The sequence below is a fragment of the Oncorhynchus masou genome, chromosome 22 (assembly GCF_036934945.1).
Source record: "Oncorhynchus masou masou isolate Uvic2021 chromosome 22, UVic_Omas_1.1, whole genome shotgun sequence".
NCBI lineage: Eukaryota > Metazoa > Chordata > Actinopteri > Salmoniformes > Salmonidae > Oncorhynchus > Oncorhynchus masou.
Genome location: NC_088233.1, coordinates 20,900,551 through 20,920,161, shown reverse-complemented (window position 1 = coordinate 20,920,161; position 19,611 = coordinate 20,900,551). Strand labels below are relative to the sequence as shown.

Below are 19,611 nucleotides of genomic sequence, written 5' to 3'. Positions count from 1 at the left end.
CTCCTCTTTAAATCTGCGTATTCCTCCAAAGCTCTGTTGTCCTCAGTCTGCACAACTCTGCCAGGACCAAGGATCAAGAGAGACACTCAAGTGTTTTAGTACATACAAAATGCTTCTGTCTGGTTTTAGACCCCATCATAGCACTGAGACTGCACTTGTGAAGGTGATAAATTACCTTTTAATGGTGTCAGACCGAGGATCTGCATTTGTCCTCGTGCTCCTAGACCTTAGTGCTGCTTTTGATACCATCGATCACTACATTCTTTAGGAGAGATTGGAAACCCAAATTGGTCTATGCGGTTTAGATTTTATCTGTCGGAAAGATATCAGTTTGTCTCTGTGAATGGTTTTTCCTCTGACAAATCAACTGTAAATTTTGGGGTTCCTCAAGGTTCCGTTTTAGGACCACTATTGTTTTCACTATATATTTGACCTCTTGGGGAAGTCATTCGAAAACATAATGTTAACTTTCACTGCTATGCGGACGATAAACAGCTGTACATTTCAATGAAACATGGTGAAGCCCCAAAATTGCCCTCGTTAGAAGCCTGTGTTTCAGACATAAAGAAGTGGATGGCTGCAAACTTTCTACTTTTAAACTCGGACAAAACAGAGAAGCTTGTTCTAGGTCCCAAGAAACAAAGAGATCTTCTGTTGAATCTTACAATTAATCTTGATGGTTGTACAGTCGTCTCAAATAAAACTGTGAAGGACCTTGGCGTTACTCTGGACCCTGATCTCTCTTTTGACGAACATATCAAGACTGTTTCAAGGACAGCTTTTTCCGTCTACATAACATTGCAGAAATCAGAAACATTCTGTCCAAAAATTATGCAGAAAAATTAATCCATGCTTTTGTTACTTCTAGGTTAGACTAATGCTCTACTTTCCGGCTACCCGAATAAAGCACTAAATAAACTTCAGTTAGTGCTAAATATGGCTGCTAGAATCCTGACTAGAACCAAAACATTTGATCATATTACTCCAGTGCTTGCCTCCCTACACTGGCTTCCTGTTAAGGCAATGGCTGATTTCAAGGTTTTACTGCTAACCCACAAAGCATTACATGGGCTTGCTCCTACCCATCCTTCCGATTTGATCCTGCCGTACATCCCTACACGTACGCTATGGTCACAAGACGCAGGCCTCCTAATTGTCCCTATAATTTCCAAGCAAACAGCTGGAGGCAGGGCTTTCTCCTATAGAGCTCCATTTTTATGGAATGGTCTGACTACCCATGTGTGAGACGCAGACTCGGCCTCAATCTTCGCGTCTTTACTGAAGACTCATCTCTTCAGTGGGTCATATGATTGAGTGTAGTCTGACCCAGGAGTGTGAAGGTGAATGGAAAGGCTCTGGAGCAACGAACCGCCCTTGCTGTCTCTGCCTGGCCGGTTCCCCTCTCTCCACTGGGATTCTCTGCCTATAACCCTATTACAGGGGCTGAGTCACTGGCTTACTGGTGCTCTTTCATGCCGTCCCTAGGAGGGGTGCGTCACTTGAGTGGGTTAGTTTGTTATATCTGGAGTACTTCTCCTGTCTTATCCTGTGTCCTGTGTGAATTTAGGTATGCTCTCTCTAATTCGCTCTTTCTTTCTCTCTCTCGGAGGAGGACCATGCCTCAGGACTACCTGGCATGATGACTCCTTGCTGTCTCCAGTACACCTGGCCGTGCTGCTGCTCCAGTTTCAACTGTTCTGCCTGCGGCTATGGAACCCTGACCTGTTCACCGGACGTGCTACCTGTTCCAGACCTGCTGTTTTCAACTCTCTAGAGACAGCAGGAGCGGTAGAGATACTCTTAATGATCGGCTATGAAAAGCCAACTGACATTTACTCCTGAGGTGCTGACTTGCTGCACCCTCAACAACTACTGTGATTATTATTATTTGACCATGCTGGACATTTATGAACATTTGAACATCTTGGCCATGTTCTGCTGTAATCTCCACCCTGCACAGCCAGAAGAGGACTGGCCACGTAGCCTCGTTCCTCTCTAGGTTTCTTCCTAGGTTTTGGCATTACTAGGGAGTTTTTTTCTAGCCACCGTGCTTCTGCATTGCTTGCTGTTTGGGGTTTTAGACTGGGTTTCTGTACAGCACTTTGAGATATCAGCTGATGTGAGAAGGACTTTATAAATACATTTGATTTTGATTTGCACAGTGACCAGTGTTCAGTCAGTCTCCGTGCTCTGCAAGGAGAAAGAGCATGCTTGTCAGGCCCTCTCACTCCTTTGTATGGCAGGACTCTCACATGGCTGAACTCAACGACTACTAATCCTAGCTAATGTGGGGCTAAAATTAAACGTGCTCCTTCTGCAAAGTCGTTTTCTCACTTTTCGTCAGATATGATGAGGGTTGAGAGTAAGCACATTCTATTTTGACTGGTGTATGCTGATTAAGCACTCTTCCTGAATTGAGGACTTTTGTGAGTGTCATCTGAACACCATACAATTACAGTGATATGCCTGCCTCTGTGAGCTAACTACTATTCTAACATCGACTGTTACACTATTTGGTTTAAGGACCCCTGTAGGTATCCCAAATGTTTATGTTTTAAAAAGGTTTACAAATATGTTTGATACATATTTATCCCAATTTCCATAAATTTTTTAAACCGGTACCGGTTTACCTTCAAACGAGTCCAGTGACACTTGTGGGGGTTTGTAGAAAACAGAAAACACCATCGTGTTCATGAGAGAGTCTGCCCTTTCCATAGTGGGATCATATTAGTGGAAATATAACCCAACTAGACTGAAAAATACATACAGTACCAACAGACACACATGACACATCTGTATACAATACATGCTGAGTTTTGGATTTGTTCTATTGACCTAGACTAGAAGCAGAAGACATTGAGTTACCAGTACAGCAGAGCCAGGAAGATCATGAACAGGCCCAGGGTCATAGACACCCCACTGGGCACTGGTGTCTTGAGAATGTTCATAACCACCTCCATGATGCCGATCACCAACTCAGGCCAAAACTACCACCGGCCAAAGAGCTCCTGTGGAGAGAAGAGAAAGTGTGTGTGAATAGGCCTATCTATGTATGGGGCAGCAATGAGAAGTCAAAGCATTTAAATAGTCAAGATCATGAGTTGAACAGATGAACAGAATGCAGGTGAAAGGTGCTTGTAAAACACAAACAATAACTGTTGACTTCTAGGTTAAAAGTTATATCTAGCTAGGTTATGTAAGTTTGTGCATTTATTTTGAATGCTTAGGCCTGCTTTGTGTTTGTTCCCGCTTCTCAGAGCTCCATTCGTGCATGTTCGCATACTTTACAAGGTGCTTTCACTGCGGACGTGTGCATGTACTGTCATTTAGTATTTTTGGTTTATTTGTTTAATGACATATCACCTATTGTCAATGATGGGTGTAGCTGGTGCATGGAAGTCAGGCGCAGGAGAGCTGAGATGAATGGACAAAGCACTTTACTTAGGCAATCATAACACAGAACGCAACCGCGTCACAAACCAAATTCCCAAAGAACAAGTGAGGCAGCACAAAGTACAAAACCCAAGTACAAAGTACCGGCTGCCACAAAGCACGGGTATAAAACAAAACCTGGCACAAACCAGCCGGAAGCGTACCAACCTTGACAATAATCAATACACCACACAGACATGGAGGGAACAGAAGGTTAAATACACATGTTAATTAGTAGGAGATGTAAACCAGGTGTGCAGGAAGACAAGACAAAACAAATGGAAAATGAAAGGTGGATCGGCGATGGCTAGAAGACGGGTGACGTCGACTGCAGAACGCCGCCCGAATAAGGAGAGGAACCAACTTTGGAGGAAGTCGTGACACCTATAGTAAAACATTTGAGTATAATGCAGATACAAATATGATAAGTTTGCTTTTAGACCATTTCATGGCTTATGTGTTGGGTAAATTAGATTTAAACAGGGAATCGGTCACATGCATCCCTGTTCTTTGAATCTATGGTTTAGCCCAGGTGTAGCACTAGCTATTTCTACCTGGCTTTGCTAGTTGTCGTGTTCGACTGCGAGGAGCTCTGATGAGTAATATTTAGCCTATCCATGTGTGGGTACGCTGTATAACACCTGACTCTCGAAGTCCTCCTGACTTTAGAGTCTGGAATGGCTCTTTGATGTTGTCGGCACAATGCATCGATAATGAAGGGGGCAGTGCTTTTTTACTGATTGGTTCTCCTTTGTGTCTTTCTCACACAAACACCCACATGCACAGCCACACACAGCCACACATGAATGCCCCCTTCTATTACAACAGTTGGAATTTCAAATCCAAACAATGAAAGGTCTCAATCCCCGAGGGATAAAAACATTTGAGAGAACCAATCAAACTCATTGCACAATTTATGAGTGAATATTACATTAACAAACGGCCTCCTTTCCAGACCAGTGTGGTCACAGTGCTCCCTGCCCATTGGGCACAGACGTTTTGATTTAAATCTGGTTAACAAAAAAATGTCACCATGTCATTGGATTTAGGTTAAATGTTGAGTGAAAAAATGACATTCCTTATGTTGATTTTTTTTTTTTAATCAGTTTTCCACATTGATTCAACGTCATCACATAGAATTATTTGTTGTTGAAACCAGTTTTTGCCCAGTGGGTGAGCTGTGAGGCATGTGGGTCGCGTCAGCCAGGCTAAACCTATTTCCTTAGGTCAAATGCAGTTTTGATACAGTTCAATTCTTTCTTGAGAAGTTTTTGTTCATGTTTGTTTGTTTTTTTAGTCCTTTTTACATATGCCTTGCTGACATAAATCATCACTTATCCTAAACTGCTATCACTAGGCTATCCTTATTTTGTAAATAAAACAACTATTTTGCTGAACCTCCTGCTTACCTGCCTTCTGGCAGTTAACTTCTAAAACGTCTAAGCCGTTGGGGTGGGATACTACAAAGCTAACATATTGAATTGTTTTAAGATGGTCATACCATGGATCATTTAGCTATTTGATGTAGAATTTTAGGAACCCTTGAGGTATCCTCAAAATAATATTTAAAACATATTTTGATTTAAAAAAGTATTTGGCCTTTACACTAAAGCCCATAGAAACACCTTGAATAACACATTCATAAATGGCAAAAAAGACAGTCAAAATATGTATCATAAGGAATAAGGTTTTGAATGGTCTGTCCTATATCTAGGAGATATAAGAAAGCTAAGGAAATATATATTTTTACAATTATTTAACCCCTTATTTTTGCTGGCACAAAACTACCTCCATACATCTCTAGTTTAAACTGACAGATTATGATGGGTATTTGTTATTATGTTATTTACTGTAGATTGACGCACGTGTCACCACATAAGAAAAACACATATTAATTGCTCTGGGCCTACTTCAACTCTCTCAATCTCTGCAGGTTTGTGGTTTCTAAGGTAACATTCACCTCTCCATCAATGATTTGTTTCAGCAGAAGCTTTGTCCAAACCTCCTGCTAGCTCTTCACCCTTCCCTTCCCCTGCTTAGAGAGAGCCCTGAGGCTGAGAGCCTCCTCTGTCCTGTCTGCCCTTTCCTCTGGAACAATGTGTTACTGAATGACCAACCCTCTGAGAGGAACATACAGGCCAGATGATCACACACTGAGTCACACTCAGTACAAGCACACTCAGTCACACTCAATGTGTGGTACAGACAGGACATTGGGCAACACAAATATTACATTTTGAGAAAAAAGAACAGTACACCATGGAAAAGCATGTACATGTCAACAGACAGAGACTGAGCACATAGAATGCCAGTGTTCTGTGTTTCTGGAAATAAATATGCTATGTTTTAGCAGTGATTGCTTATCTGTGCCTTTACTGTGTATTTGGTTATGCTTGAGCTGTGTATGGCTCATAACAGCTGATAAGTAGAAAAATCATTGTCAGATCAATCTAACTGTGTTTACAGCTAGAATAGGCTGCTTCACAGTAACCCACTTTCTTTTCATATGCAGGAACATCACCACCCTGCATACCAACAGAAACCACAAGGACATTTTCACACAAGTGTATTTCATATTATCTTGTATATTAATCCAGAAAAATACTGCATGGATTTTTCATAACAACCAAAAACATATATCTAAGAAATACCATTCTTAATGAACCATAAAATCAATTGTTATTTTTGGCTGTTAATTAAAGTTAATCAAAGTTAGCTGGTACATTTTAGAGTGGCCTTTTAATGTCCCCAGCACAAAGTGCACCTGTGTAATGCTGTTTAATCAGCTTCTTGATATGCCACACCTGTCATGTGGATGGATTATCTTGGCAAAGTAGAAATGCTCACTAACAGGGATGTAAACATGTCCACATAATCTGAGAAATATACGTTTTTTTTTTCCCGTATGGAACAATTCTGGGGTCTTTTATTTCAGCTCATGAAACATGTGACCAACACTTCACATGTATATGTATATTTTTGTTCAGTATTAATTAAAATCTTCCTACCATAAACCAGAACATCAACAAAAAACCAACAAAACGCCAGCATCCCGGAGTCGCCTCTTCACTGTTGACGTTGAGACTGGTGTTTTGCGGGTACTATTTAATGAAGCTGCCAGTTGAGGACTTATGAGGCATCTGTTTCTCAAACTAGACACAAATGTACTTCTCCTCTTGCTCAGTTGTGCATCGAGGCCTCAACTCCTCTTTCTATTCTGGTTAGGGCCAGTTTGCTCTGATCTGTGAAGGGAGTAGTACAAAAGAGTTGTAGGAGATATTCTGTTCCTTGGCAATTTCTCGCATGGAATAGCCTTCATTTCTCAGAACAAGAATAGACTGACGAGTTTCAGGAGAAAGTTCTTCGTTTCTGGCCATTTTGAGCCTGTAATCGAACCCACAAATGCTGATGCTCCAGATACTCAACTAGTCTAAAGAAGGCTAGTTTTATTGCTTCTTTAACTAGCACAACAGTTTTCAGCTGTGCTAACATAACTGCAAAAGGTTTTTCTAATGATCAATTAGCCTTTTAAAGTGATAAAGTTGGATTAGCTAACATAACATGCTATTGGAACACAGGAGTGAAGGTTGCTGATAATGGGCCTCTGTACACCTTTGTAGATATTCCCAAAAAAACTGCCATTTCCAGCTACAATAGTCATTTACAACATTAACCATGTCTACACTGTATTTCTGATCAATTTGATGTTATTTTAATGTAAAAAAAAATGTGCTTTTCTTTCAAAAAGTGACCCCAAACGTTTGAACGGAAGTATACATTTAAATGTATCGACTGTTTCTGCAGTGTGTCCGGATTCCCTTTACCTACGCTATATTCAAATGACAGTATGCATTCTACAAATGGTGGAATAGGCAACATATGACAATAACACAACAACAACTGATGGCAGTAGCTAACTACTGTAGCTAACTAGTCAGTTCACCTCTGTAGATAGCCGGAAAGCTAGCTAGCAACGCTAAAGGGATTACAAACGGTTAGCATAACTCTAGCCAAACAAAAAATATTTGTTTATGAATATTAGCTAGCTAGCCAGCATTTAGGAGGCCCGCAAAGACGTTCACATGCTAGGAACGTGTATTTCCTCCAACATTATAATGAAAAGTGTATTTCCTCCAACATTATAATGAAAAGTTGCCTCTCGGTCCCAAAACACACATTTTTCTGGAGACTTGTGGGAGGAATGCTGATGATGTCGCCCATTGTATATGCTTTCGCCCATTGTATGTGCTGATTGCATCCAGACTAAGGAGAAATCCTCACACAATGCATCCCTGACCACATCCTGAAGTCGTCAGACAGATCTGAACACAATCAAATCACAAAGCAACTTTGCATTCTGATAGCAGAAGTTGAATGTACTGTAAATATCAAGTGTAGATACGACCGTAACTACATTCTGTCTGGTTTAACCATGCAAAAATTAAACAACATTTCAAAATCAATTTTCTCAGGTTATTGGTTTTAGAACACATTGATAAGCTTAATCATAAAATAATAAACAGAGGAGTGTATGTTTCTATTTTATATTTACAGTGCATGCAGTTGTAATCTACCTTATATTTATACACTAGAGCTTAGAGGATCATTACTGAGACAATTATACACAACATGCAGCACAGCGGAGGGAGATAACAGCAGGACAACAACACATTTAGGCTGATTCAGCACTGTATAGGCTATTTCATTATATTACATGGGGTGAGATGTTTTTCCACTGACACACAATAATGAGTGTGAAAACAGCCTTTCTCTCTGCACTACAGCTGGCTCCCCCACCTCTACCTCTCCCTCCTCTCCGTATCCCTTCTCTCCCTATCCCTATCCTTACCCCAGACATGTAGCACAACAGATAGGCTGTGTCCCAAATGGCAACCTGTTCCCAATATAGTGCACTACTTTGACCAGGGCCCATTTCCTACAGAGCACATTACTTTTGAACAGAGCCCAATGGGCCCTGGTCAAAGTAGTGCACTATATAGGGAATAAATCGGGTGCCTTTTGGGAGTCATCCAGATAGTCAGCACAGATCTGCAGAGCACGTGTCCAACAAGGTCACTTCTTCAATATGACTAATAAGATCTTTCAAAAAATGACCCATTTGAACATGCTAGTCTTTTCATCTGTCTTTATTAAAGAGCAATTCCGCCACTTTTCAACGTCATATTCATTATCTCCAGCACCAAATGTCTATGATCTGAGGTTGAAAAAATTAAAAATGCATGTCTGTGACATCACAAGGTAGGATTAAAAGTAAGAAAAACAGTGATTTTCAAAACCTGCAACGAGTTTCTAGCCAGATGAGGGTATTTTCTCACTCCCCATGTCACCATAAATCTCATAGTGTTTGAAAATCACTGTTTTCAAAAAGTTTTTACTTTTGATGATGTCTTTGGGTAGAACTTTTTAACTTAAGATTTTTTTCTTCAAAATGTAGAAATGCACAGTTTTCACATATGTAGACACTGGTATTTCAAACCGATGAAAATCGGGTCAAAAAGTGGTGGAGTTGCCTTTTAAAATCAATCAGCCTATATATTGAACATCAAATTCCATGCTTCTTCTGTGACTGTGAGAAACAGTCAGTATTCAGTAGATATTTAACACAATATGTTAACCTTGACATAGTTGAGGATCATGTAGGTCTGGGTCTATGTATTAATTAATGTCACTATAGAAAGAAATCCAGAATATTCTGTACAAGCTCTGTGTTGATGCATTCTGCCATAATTTCCAAAAGAGTACAACATGCTGGTGAAATTAACTATTCTGACTAGACTTCTATAGGAATTCAGAATCCAGTTTGATCAAGCACTTGCCTAGAAGCATTTCAGACATAAATTAAGGTAACCTCAATCAAAAAGTCCGTACTACTGTTATGGCTTATATAATTATGGATACTACAATTAATAATATAATATAATTATTTAGGAAAAATGGGACAATTACTGAATAAGATTATTACATTTCTGTGTCATTAACTTTGTACAGATAGCCTACAGTTTTTGTCTAATGAGGTATAGCTTAATAGAACTGTATTATATTTTCTAGTCCAATTTGAAATAGTATTTTGCCAGTTTCCTTTCATTCAACAATGATTTAATGTATGTTACAGATTGTGTCCAGTCCCAGCAATGTTGTTGACAGAGAATGATAAATATGACCTAACAGCCTAATACCGACAACACCAGTCTAGGAGTGATGGCTACATTGAATTGAGTTGCTGTCACATAACGTAGCCTAATTCGACTGATCATGGGATTTGAGTTAAGCAATTATGGGAATAGCTATCAAATAACCCATGCCAAAATGTATGATCGTTTAATATGCTTAAATTGACATTGTAAGACTGATGTTTGATAATGCTACAATGTTGCATTATGTCGCTGAAGGTTGCACGTGATCACAACTGATACATTTTGACACATTTACGGCAGTCACTCGCAGCTTGCAGTAACTATAGAGTGAACACAATTACATAGAGTTAATGTATATGTTTACCTTTTAATTCTTACCTCGGTATTACTTGATTGTAGAGTATATATAGTTGGCTGAATTCTTGTTGTTGACACGGAAGAGATGAATACGTACTGTAGTTCTCTAGAAGGACTACATCTGTGCGTGTTTTTTTCTCCTGGTGGTTGAATGTCTTTTGCTCAAGCAGAAACAGCTGTTCAGATATACTCTGGCTAACACCTACATTTAGAAAATAATATAGTGTAAAGGAAAACAATATATTGTCAAATTGAAAAGCATTGCTTTGCTGACAAATTGATCAACATAATAGGCATAAATAGATAAGGTCAATTTAATAAATTAGTTTAGCCTATTGCGTATGCACTTGACGAGGCTATGTATAACAAGCACATTTACAGTCATGTATATGGTTTGTAGCGTAGTTAACTGTGGCCCCAAATTAGAAAACGCCGTATTTTATATTATTAGGTTATGTGGTCCTATGGCTGATTTTATGGAGAACAAACTCTGTTCTAATTGTTTTTGTTTTATGTGTTAGGATTCCAGATGATGGATGCAATGGTATGCGTGACTCAGATCAGATTTTATCTGCTGCAGAAGTTGCTGTGGGTAGAGGATGATGAGAATGTCAAACGAGGTGCATGTAGAGTGTGCAAAAAAACTGACGCCCCTTTTCTCTTTAAGAAAATATCAAATGTGCCGCCGGGGTGTGACTGGGGAAAATAGTGCAGAAGGTGAATTTTAACGTTGCTGGTAAATGGCAGATTACTGTGTTAACCTGTAATCGGTTTCAACACTTGCAGAGAGAAAGAGGAAGAGAGAGGCCCAACTCGGCGGAAAATCTGTCTCCCTCCAACAAGTTGCGTATTTTCGTTGTTTCGCACAACAAGCAATAGATTGTTGTATGGAGATCAACGCGAGTGTCGAATTTGGTCAACAACAAAAAAGAATGTCTTATTTTCTACGTGAGGTTTATTTGATCGAAAATAAGTTTCGTAATGCTTACATTTTTATGAGTGTACTGATATAAGTAGGACACGTGACATCCCGGTAACTTTGAAAAAACACTTTATATTGTCTTGCGATGGCTATGCATGTTCATATTATGAGGCTATGAGTGTTGGATTTCTCTCCATTGCGTACAGGCGGTTGACGTCAACAACCCTAATCGAATATTTAAAAAATTACAATAATAAGATGTATCCACCAATCCAAAGAAAGGATAGGTGGGAGGAAGCCCACCATACCACTTTGTGGACAACGACTCCCATTATTAGAGCGGAGAGACAGGTATCTTGTCAGTATATCCATGATCTTTGGCTCGAGTTAATTCTGTGCAAATCTAAAGTCGTCATCATACTGTATGATGAGTGCTTGACACAGGCACGACGAATGGCCCACCGAATCATTCAACACAATGTTAAATGCGCAGTTCTAAAACAAGACCCAGAGATACTTTGTTAACTTATTCCAACGAATTGAATGTGAGGTTGGACTGCTTATTCATGCGTAATAGTTCATGACATGTTACATTTGCATTGGGGCGGCAGGGTAGCCTAGTGGTTAGAGTGTTGGACTAGTAACCGGAAGGTTGCAAGTTCAAACCCCCGAGCTGACAAGGTACAAATCTGTCGTTCTGCCCCCGAACAGGCAGTTAACCCACTGTTCCTAGGCCGTCATTGAAAATAAGAATTTGTTCTTAACTGACTTGCCTGGTTAAATAAAGGTAAAAAAAAAAATTGTTCCTGTAGTTCTTTTGCTAATACTAGTGGTTCAATTGTTAGGTTACTACGCACCTGATCTTATCTTATTTGATCTTAACAGATCTTATCTGTTATTTTTAATATAAGGATGCCAAGCTGGAGAAGTGAATTATAGCTTAATTACAGCTTAATTAATCATTGCAATGAGCCTATATACCCTATTTTTTAATGTTGCTTAAATGTATAACATTAATTAGACGTGTGAGGTCTAAAAAATCATTTTGCACAGTAGGCAAGGATTTTTAATAACATTCGTAAAAAATGTATTAGGTTTTTTATTTTTATTGGGAAACAGTATAGGCCTAACTCCAGTAATTAAGGCTACTCCATCCAAATGCATACATAACCTATAGCCCACTGTTATTTTAGATTAAATATATATGTATGCCTAAGTTTTTTCTCACAATATCAATTTACATTAAACATTTTAGATGAATGATTACAAAGTTACGCAACTGTTATTAAAACGAAACTAATGGGGCCCCAAAGAGATGCATCTTTTTTTTCTTTTTTTTTAACCTTGCTATGACTACGACCGATTCGATAGTCAATTGACTATACTACACCAAACTCGCTCCGCTCTTCTCATTGCAACTTTTGCAGGGTCTCTACAGTCATGTTATACTCTAGCTCAAGTCAACCTGCAATTTGGCTCAACATTTGAGCTAAAAACAATTCACAATCCGCGGGGTTGTGTTGCAGAAATCTTCCTTTATAATTTTTCCGTGGACTGAGCACGAATTTGGAACCCTGGATGGGATTTTAGACATGTTTTCTCACTAATAAACTGGGCTAGTAATGCAGGAGACAGAGTCTCTGTCAGTGGCTCAAGATGGCAGATTTTTATTGAGTTCTGAACAGATATCTTGCTTTATTTTCTGCCATGAATAACAGAAGTCCTTGCACCGATGGCCCCTGTGTACGAAGGTAAGATATGTTTACAGCTGAAGTTTGAGTTCAACCAGTCTTGTATAAAATAATATTCGCGACTTAGGTTGTTTACAAGAGAGAGATACGAGGTAAAACTGTCATGCACCCTATCGCATCTTTGTATCACAAACGGATACAATGATGCATTTTGTGTTTATTGTTTAGTTTTGCTCCGTATTGGTTTCTTTATGTGTCCGATTGACATAATAGCTCTGGATGCAAACATATAGTGTGAAATCTATGGTCGAATCATTATGTAGGCTACAGTCTGTATCCCAAGCCGTCATAATTAATGTTTCCCATGCGATATCCCACGATTTGAATCAAGTCGGCTACAAATACATTTCAAAATCATCATTTGAAAGTTGTTGCATTTGATTGCGAATAATCTTGCTGTTGAAATTAGACCATTACTCCATACAGAGGCGAAAGAAAGGGCGAGAAGGAAGAACATCGCAGTTCAGAAAATAGTCACGCAACTGGAAAGCTAATTTAGCCTCATTTGTCTAAATTTAAAACCTCAATTCTCAATTTGTGGTTAAATGTTTAGTGCTCATAACGTTTATTTTTTGGTGCAAAGATGAATGAAATATTCAATCAAAGCAAAGACATGCTTATGTAGCCTACTGATGTTGCTGCATTACGTCTGTGACTAATCCCATTGAGAGAATTGTGAAAAATGCTCTGCCCTAATGAAGATAAGAGTAGTTTAAGAGTGCTACCGTATTCTTCTATTCTGTTCTGTTCTTTTACTATGTCTCACATGGTAAAGAGCCTTATTTCTTGGAATAAGGCAGCGTAGATAGAGCCAGGTTGTATAGTCCAATTTTAATTTTGTATATAGTACCTCAATGTTGTGATGACTACCAGGACGAATGCTATTTGGTCATCTAATAATATCCATAATCTTTTCCTATTACAGGCTACTGCACAATACCCATCCATGCTCTTTAGAAGTGCACTGCAGTTTTCTTGACATATATTCTTGTCATTAACTAGAAAAAAGGAAGCATTCATTTATTTTTCTGGACAACTCATGGAAATTGAATGGTGTAATGTGAAATTTTATGTTTTTATAATGGTCATTTGCGTGAGTATTATTTTACTGTTTGTCCGTGCTCCCTCTACTGGTAAAACTTGGAACACAACCCTTTGTAACAAACCAGCAACTACATATACAATCACATTTAGTTTGGATTTTTGATTTAGTTTGGATTTATCTTTATTTTTTTAAAGTGTGAATGTTATTGTAGGTCTAAGTTGTGCCCAAACAAATTGTGTAGGCCTAGTAATTTGGAAACATTTCATTCCAATTTAGGCCTATGTCCTGATGAATCATATAGCTTAAGCTTTAGTAAGAGGTACAACTGACAGATTATTAAGTAGGAAATTAAAACCAATTTAAGAGTACAGTATTAATATCTATATTTGTGAAACCTAAGATACATGAAGGACATATCCTTTATGTCAATCCAGACAGATCGATTACATGCAGACTGGCTAGAGAGCTATGCATGTTCAACTCAACTGCCAAAGAGGCTTGCATTAACATGAAAAATAGAGTTTAAATAAGAATCCACTGTGCAAGGTAATTAGTTGAAATGGCGTTCCCTGGCTTGCCTTTCACCACGGCAAGAAAGGAGACAAATTAATTGCCTACCTTCTCTGTTCTTGCTTGCTATGTGGATCAGCAGCCAGGAGCAGCCATGGAAATGGCCACATCCACTGGTGGAAAACGGTGATAACCAATGACCCCTGTCTCCCTCCCTAATCATTGTGTTTGTATCTTTAAATGCACTGTGCAACCCCCTAGTTTTTTCTCAAGATCAATTTAGTACCATTGATCTGTTCTCCATCTACACAGGCATTATGTGCTGATGTGTGTTTGAATGCTCTGTGGATCTCTGAGAGACGTATGGAGGGAAGGAAGGAAGGAGAGAGGGAGGGAGAGATTTAGGGACCACTGTCTGCCTTCTATGGGGTGAGTACCCTTATTGCTATATGTCAGAGGGCAGAAAAAGAGACAGAGAAAGAGACAGAGAGAAACAGAAAGAGCAAAAGAGACAGAGAGAAAGAGACAGAGAGAAAGAGACAGAGATAAAGAGACAGAGAGAAAGAGACAGAGAGAGCAAGAGAGAGAGGCAGAGAAAGATAGACAGAGAGAGAGAGACAGAGAGAGAAAGAGACAGAGAGAAAGAGACAGAGACAGAGAGAGAGAGAGATACACAGAAAGAAAGAGACAGAGAAAGAGAAGGGCTGAGTCTGTCCTCTCAGCTCTCACTCCTCTGCCCTCACACTCAGCTGTTGTTGGGAGCTGGCTGATTGATATCTTCCTCATAGGGCCGTGACCCCAGCTTCCATTCCAAGGTCGCATGGTTTCAACTTTGATTAGAATTGCAGGAAAAACCCAGGAATCTGGGGCCAAGCTACCCCTTGACTAAGTTAGAGCTGAGCTTTCTGGCTATTATGTTTAAATGCAGAGTAGAGAGTTTTGATAGTTTTGCTCATTGTCATCAGCAGATCTGGACATAGTTTGGATAGTGATCATGGCTTTCCCTGTTGTGTCAATACACAAATAGCCTGTTGCAAGAGTTTAGGCCTATCTCATGCTTTTACTTTAGCTTGCAGATTTGTCTTTTTTTATTTGATTAGGATCCCTATTAGCCGACGCCAATGGCGACAGCTAGTCTTTCTTAGGTCCGACACATAACGAAAAAGACATTACAGACAAAATACTATTTTTATCATACAGTACATTATAAAGGTTATACAAATCTGCAGAACATTTCAAGCATCCCCTTTGCATTATTCAAAGTAGTCTATCTGAAAAGAAATAAAAATATGGTGTTCACTCTTGGTGGTATTAATTTGTGAAAGTGTTTCATAGAATTAGCTACACCAGGGAAAGGTGGAACTAGGATCTGTGAGAGCAGGCAGTGACTGTGTGTAAGCCAGATCCCTGTTCTAGCGGGAGGGATATGTGAGTGCTCTGATGTGTCTGTCTGGTGAAAAGGTTCACAGGTGTGCTGCTCTGGCGGTTTGGTTTGGTGAGGAACAGATGGGTGCAGGTTGAGTTCTGACAGACCTGAAATGACAGGTTGGAGGCCAGGCTGAACAGAGCATTTGCAGGCAATACACAGTTAGACTGTAATATTACTGTGTGTAGCCTATTTCTACAGGCTCTATTCTATTCTGTCAGCACATTTTCTGTAACAACTTTGTTATGTGGACAGAGAGACTAGATCAGAAAGAAGAGCAATTATCTTTAATTGGTTGTAGTATGCATAATGTCTTGATTCCTGAACATTTCAGAACTGACAAGATTCGAGGCTGCAAGGCCCATTCCCTCTAGGGCAGGTCGATATGGCCAAAATACTGAATCATATCACAGTACTTTTCACATTTTGGACCGTATGACAGTATGTTACGGTATGTTATGTTTTATAATAATACCATTTCTGAATTGCTTTATGAGTAGTGTGTGATCCTAGGGTGGCAACACATATATTCTCAATTATTTCAATGAGTCTTTCTTCATTCTGATTGAATTGTACTGTTCAATTAAACTTCAACCAAAAATAAATGTCTTTATTGTTATCAATTTCTGCATTTCCTGCACTCATTTGAGATAATTTCCCCACTACCATCTAGGGCTGCCCTACATTGGCAAAAAATCTAGGCATTCTTTTTAACCAAATGTTGGAATTGCAATTTGACTTTTAACAATTTAGATCAGAACACTTAGGTGAACTGTTGGAATCATGGAAATAGAATGATTTCTATAATTGTATAGTTACAATATAATAGTGGGCCCTTTGGATATGTTGTTTGAAATGACAACAAATTAAAATGCTCGGGAGGAGTTATTGTGACAGTGTAAGAACCAGTGTTTCTAGGGGACCCTATAATTTTTGCCTCCATTAAAGCTTTTCTCTTAGCTATTTCATGTAGCTAACATATTCATGCGTTGCCTAATCCTCTTTGGTTGAGAGGATACTGTTGCACAAACAACATGCTGATTTAGGCCTACACCACCACTGGTATCAGGCTGTATAGCTAGCTACGTTTGCTCTGACTCAGTATATTTATTAGCTAGCTAGTCAGCTAACTAGCGATTAGCATTAGCGGCTAACACGATTTAGCCACACCTTGCTAAGAAAATACAAACTTGCTGTTTGCAGATGTAAGAAACACAAATTAATAATGTATTTATAGAACGCTTGTGGATTTATATTAAACGCAAAGTGTAAACAGTATCGTTGTCATCAACATTGTTGCATGTGCTGCATTGACCATATTTTAATTTTGTATTTTTTAAATTTAACCTTAATTTAAGTAAATAAATCAATCAATAAAATTGACCATGCAGACTGAACACAAGTGTCTCTTGGACAAGCAAAAACAAATACAATCCTTGAGTGGCAGGGGTGGGGCTAGGTCTGTGTGGAAAGCAGCATGGAGGGAGAGCAGAGCAGAAAGAGATCGAATCAAGTATCAGAATAAATTATAAAAATGGACGTTACACACGGCGTATCACATTTAACAAACCAAACATTCAAATACCGTTATAGAAGGTAAAGTAAAAACCCAAACCAGTCTGTGCATCAATACCAGTATAGAGTCAAATACGGTATAATGCCCAGCCCTCTCTAACTCTCTGTCAGATCTTGGGACTGGAGAACACCGTGTCAGCTTGAGTTTCTGCTAGCTTGCTCAATGCTTAGTGTTTTGCGAGGGAGTGAGTGTTTGGCTGGGGATCTGCTGCTCAGTGCTTACAGAAGGCATTTCCGTGCAGAGTGTCATGCGTGTGTGAAGGCCTTTTTCCAGCAGGCAGCTTTCTCTGTTGTTGATCTGTGTTTGCTGTCAGCTTGTGTCGAACATCTGCCTGTGGCTCTGACTCTGACAAGCATGTCCTGCGAGGTTCATGGAGCTCTATCTGGTTGTTTGTACTTAAGTCCAGAGGGTTTCTGCATGCTATTTCTTCCATCTTAAATGTTCCTGGATAGAGTAAATGGAACAGAATAGGAGCTGTTGTGAAGTTGTATTTGTTAATTGTGTAGTAGTAATTGCTAGTTCATAAAGGCCCCTTTTCATTTTGACTTCCCCATGTAAGTGAGAGAGTAGAGTCTATAGTCTCTGTCATGGATATGATATGGTATTAATTTGACACAGCAAATTCTTTGCTTTTCCCATGACTCCTGTGCAGTAGGGCAGAATTTTGAGGTGGCAATCTTTCTGTATGTGTGTCTTTTCCCTCAGGCCTGATGCCAGCAGCCCTCCTCCATGGCCCCTCCATTCTCCACCCCTCCCCCATCCCAAATACCCCTCTGTTTGTTTGTGAGATGAGAAGCCATGGTCAGTTTAGATTCTACCCATGTGACACCAATGCAACACCGTCTGATGGGAAGTTTGGCAGTTCTGGGGGGATGTGTTTAGGTGGGTGTGGGGGATACTGTAGCGACAGCTTTTGTGCTCTCGTAATCATTTCTCCCACCCCTCTCTCCTCTATTGTCCCAGCCCAGCCCACCTCCATACCAGCCTGTTTGGCAGTGGTGGACATTGTCCATGCCCTTAATCCTATTGTTTTGGATAATATCCTCCCACCCAGTCTATTTGGCATGGCACTCTCTCTCGAAGAACAACAGACTGGGCCTTTATCACAGACCAGGTCATCTAGGCTTTCAACATGACATGTCACATTACACATTACAGTCCAATATAGTCTCCAACATTATGTATAGACTGCAGTCTACTGTATCCAAATGATTGACATAGCATGGCCGGATACAGTAACTTCAAAGAGGGAACATTCAGCTCATTTTAAAACTGCCCAGTTGCTCACCCTTATTTCTTCCTTTCTATGGAGCTCTTTAAAGTGAAAAATTGATTTTTAATCAAGGTATTCATGTTCTCTGCATTCTTTCCTCCACTTGAGAGACTGAGAGAGAGAGACATAGAGAAACAGAGAGAGACTGAGAGAGAAACTGAGAGAGAGACTGAGAGAGACAGAGAAACTGAGAGAGAAACTGAGAGAAAGACTGAGAGAGACTGAGAGAGAGACTGAGAGAGAGACTGAGAGAGAAACTGAGAGAGAGACAGAGAGAAACTGAGAGAGAAACAGAGAGAAACTGAGAGAGAGACTGAGCGAGAAACTGAGAGAGAAACTGAGAGAGAGACAGAGATAAACTGAGAAACTGAGATAGAAACAGAGAGAAACTGAGAGAGACTGAGAGAGAAACTGAGAGAGAGACTGAGAGAGAAACTGAGAGAGAGACAGAGATAAACTGAGAAACTGAGATAGAAACAGAGAGAAACTGAGAGACTGAGAGAGAAACTGAGAGAGAGACTGAGAGAGAAACTGAGAGAGACAGAGAAAGTGAGACTAAGAGAGAACCTGAGAGAGAAACTGAGAGAGAGACTGAGAGAGAAACTGAGAGAGAGACTGAGAGAGACAGAGAGAGAAACTGAGAGAGACAGAGAAAGAGAGACTAAGAGAGAACCTGAGAGAGAAACTGAGAGAGAGACTGAGAGAGAAACTGAGAGAGGGACTGAGAGAGAAACTGAGAGACAGAGAGAGAAACTGAGAGAGACAGAGAAAGAGAGACTAAGAGAGAACTTGAGAGAGACACTGAGAGAGAAACTGAGAGAGAAACTGAGAGAGAGACTGAGAGAATCTGAGATGCATTATGCATGTGATGAAGTGAGGAGTGGAAAAGCAGATGGCAGAGCTGCAGCAAGACTAGAGGGTGGTCTCATGCAGACCCATAATACTCTGGCCTTACCAACACAACAGAGAGAGAGAGAGAGTCCACCGTGTAGAGTGAGATAGTGAGGGAGTGAGAGAGTATGGGCCATCCCCATTTCTGTCACAAGGGAAGTGGAACATCGGCTGGCTGGCTGGCGGAGGGCAGGCGGCCCCTTCACAGATGGCTGCAGGTACAGCGACACGCTTGGCTGATAACCAAAATACTTCACACGGCCAGACGTGCAG

The 19,611-nt window shown here is 40.0% G+C and overlaps 2 protein-coding genes across 10 annotated transcripts in view; one reads left to right on the top strand and one right to left on the bottom strand.

Moving 5' to 3' along the window:
• LOC135509167 (thromboxane-A synthase-like) overlaps positions 1 to 10,076 on the bottom strand; it is a 128,094-nt gene extending 118,018 nt beyond the window's left edge. The window contains exons 1-2 of one of the 2 annotated variants that reach the window (XM_064929594.1): positions 9,952 to 10,076; positions 2,866 to 3,008 (exon numbers count right to left, since the gene is read on the bottom strand). In XM_064929594.1, the coding sequence (XP_064785666.1) occupies positions 2,866 to 2,960 (95 nt within the window). In that variant the 5' untranslated portion in view covers positions 2,961 to 3,008; positions 9,952 to 10,076. The remainder of the gene's footprint in view (positions 1 to 2,865; positions 3,009 to 9,951) is intronic. The other variant, XM_064929593.1, reaches the window with a different exon arrangement.
• A 2,153-nt stretch (positions 10,077 to 12,229) lies between these two features.
• LOC135509163 (homeodomain-interacting protein kinase 2-like) overlaps positions 12,230 to 19,611 on the top strand; it is a 139,881-nt gene continuing 132,499 nt past the window's right edge. For 6 of the 8 annotated variants that reach the window (XM_064929590.1, XM_064929584.1, XM_064929588.1 and 3 more), the window contains exon 1: positions 12,230 to 12,617. In XM_064929590.1, the coding sequence (XP_064785662.1) occupies positions 12,599 to 12,617 (19 nt within the window). In that variant the 5' untranslated portion in view covers positions 12,230 to 12,598. The remainder of the gene's footprint in view (positions 12,618 to 19,611) is intronic. The other 2 variants (XM_064929589.1, XM_064929585.1) reach the window with 1 other exon arrangement.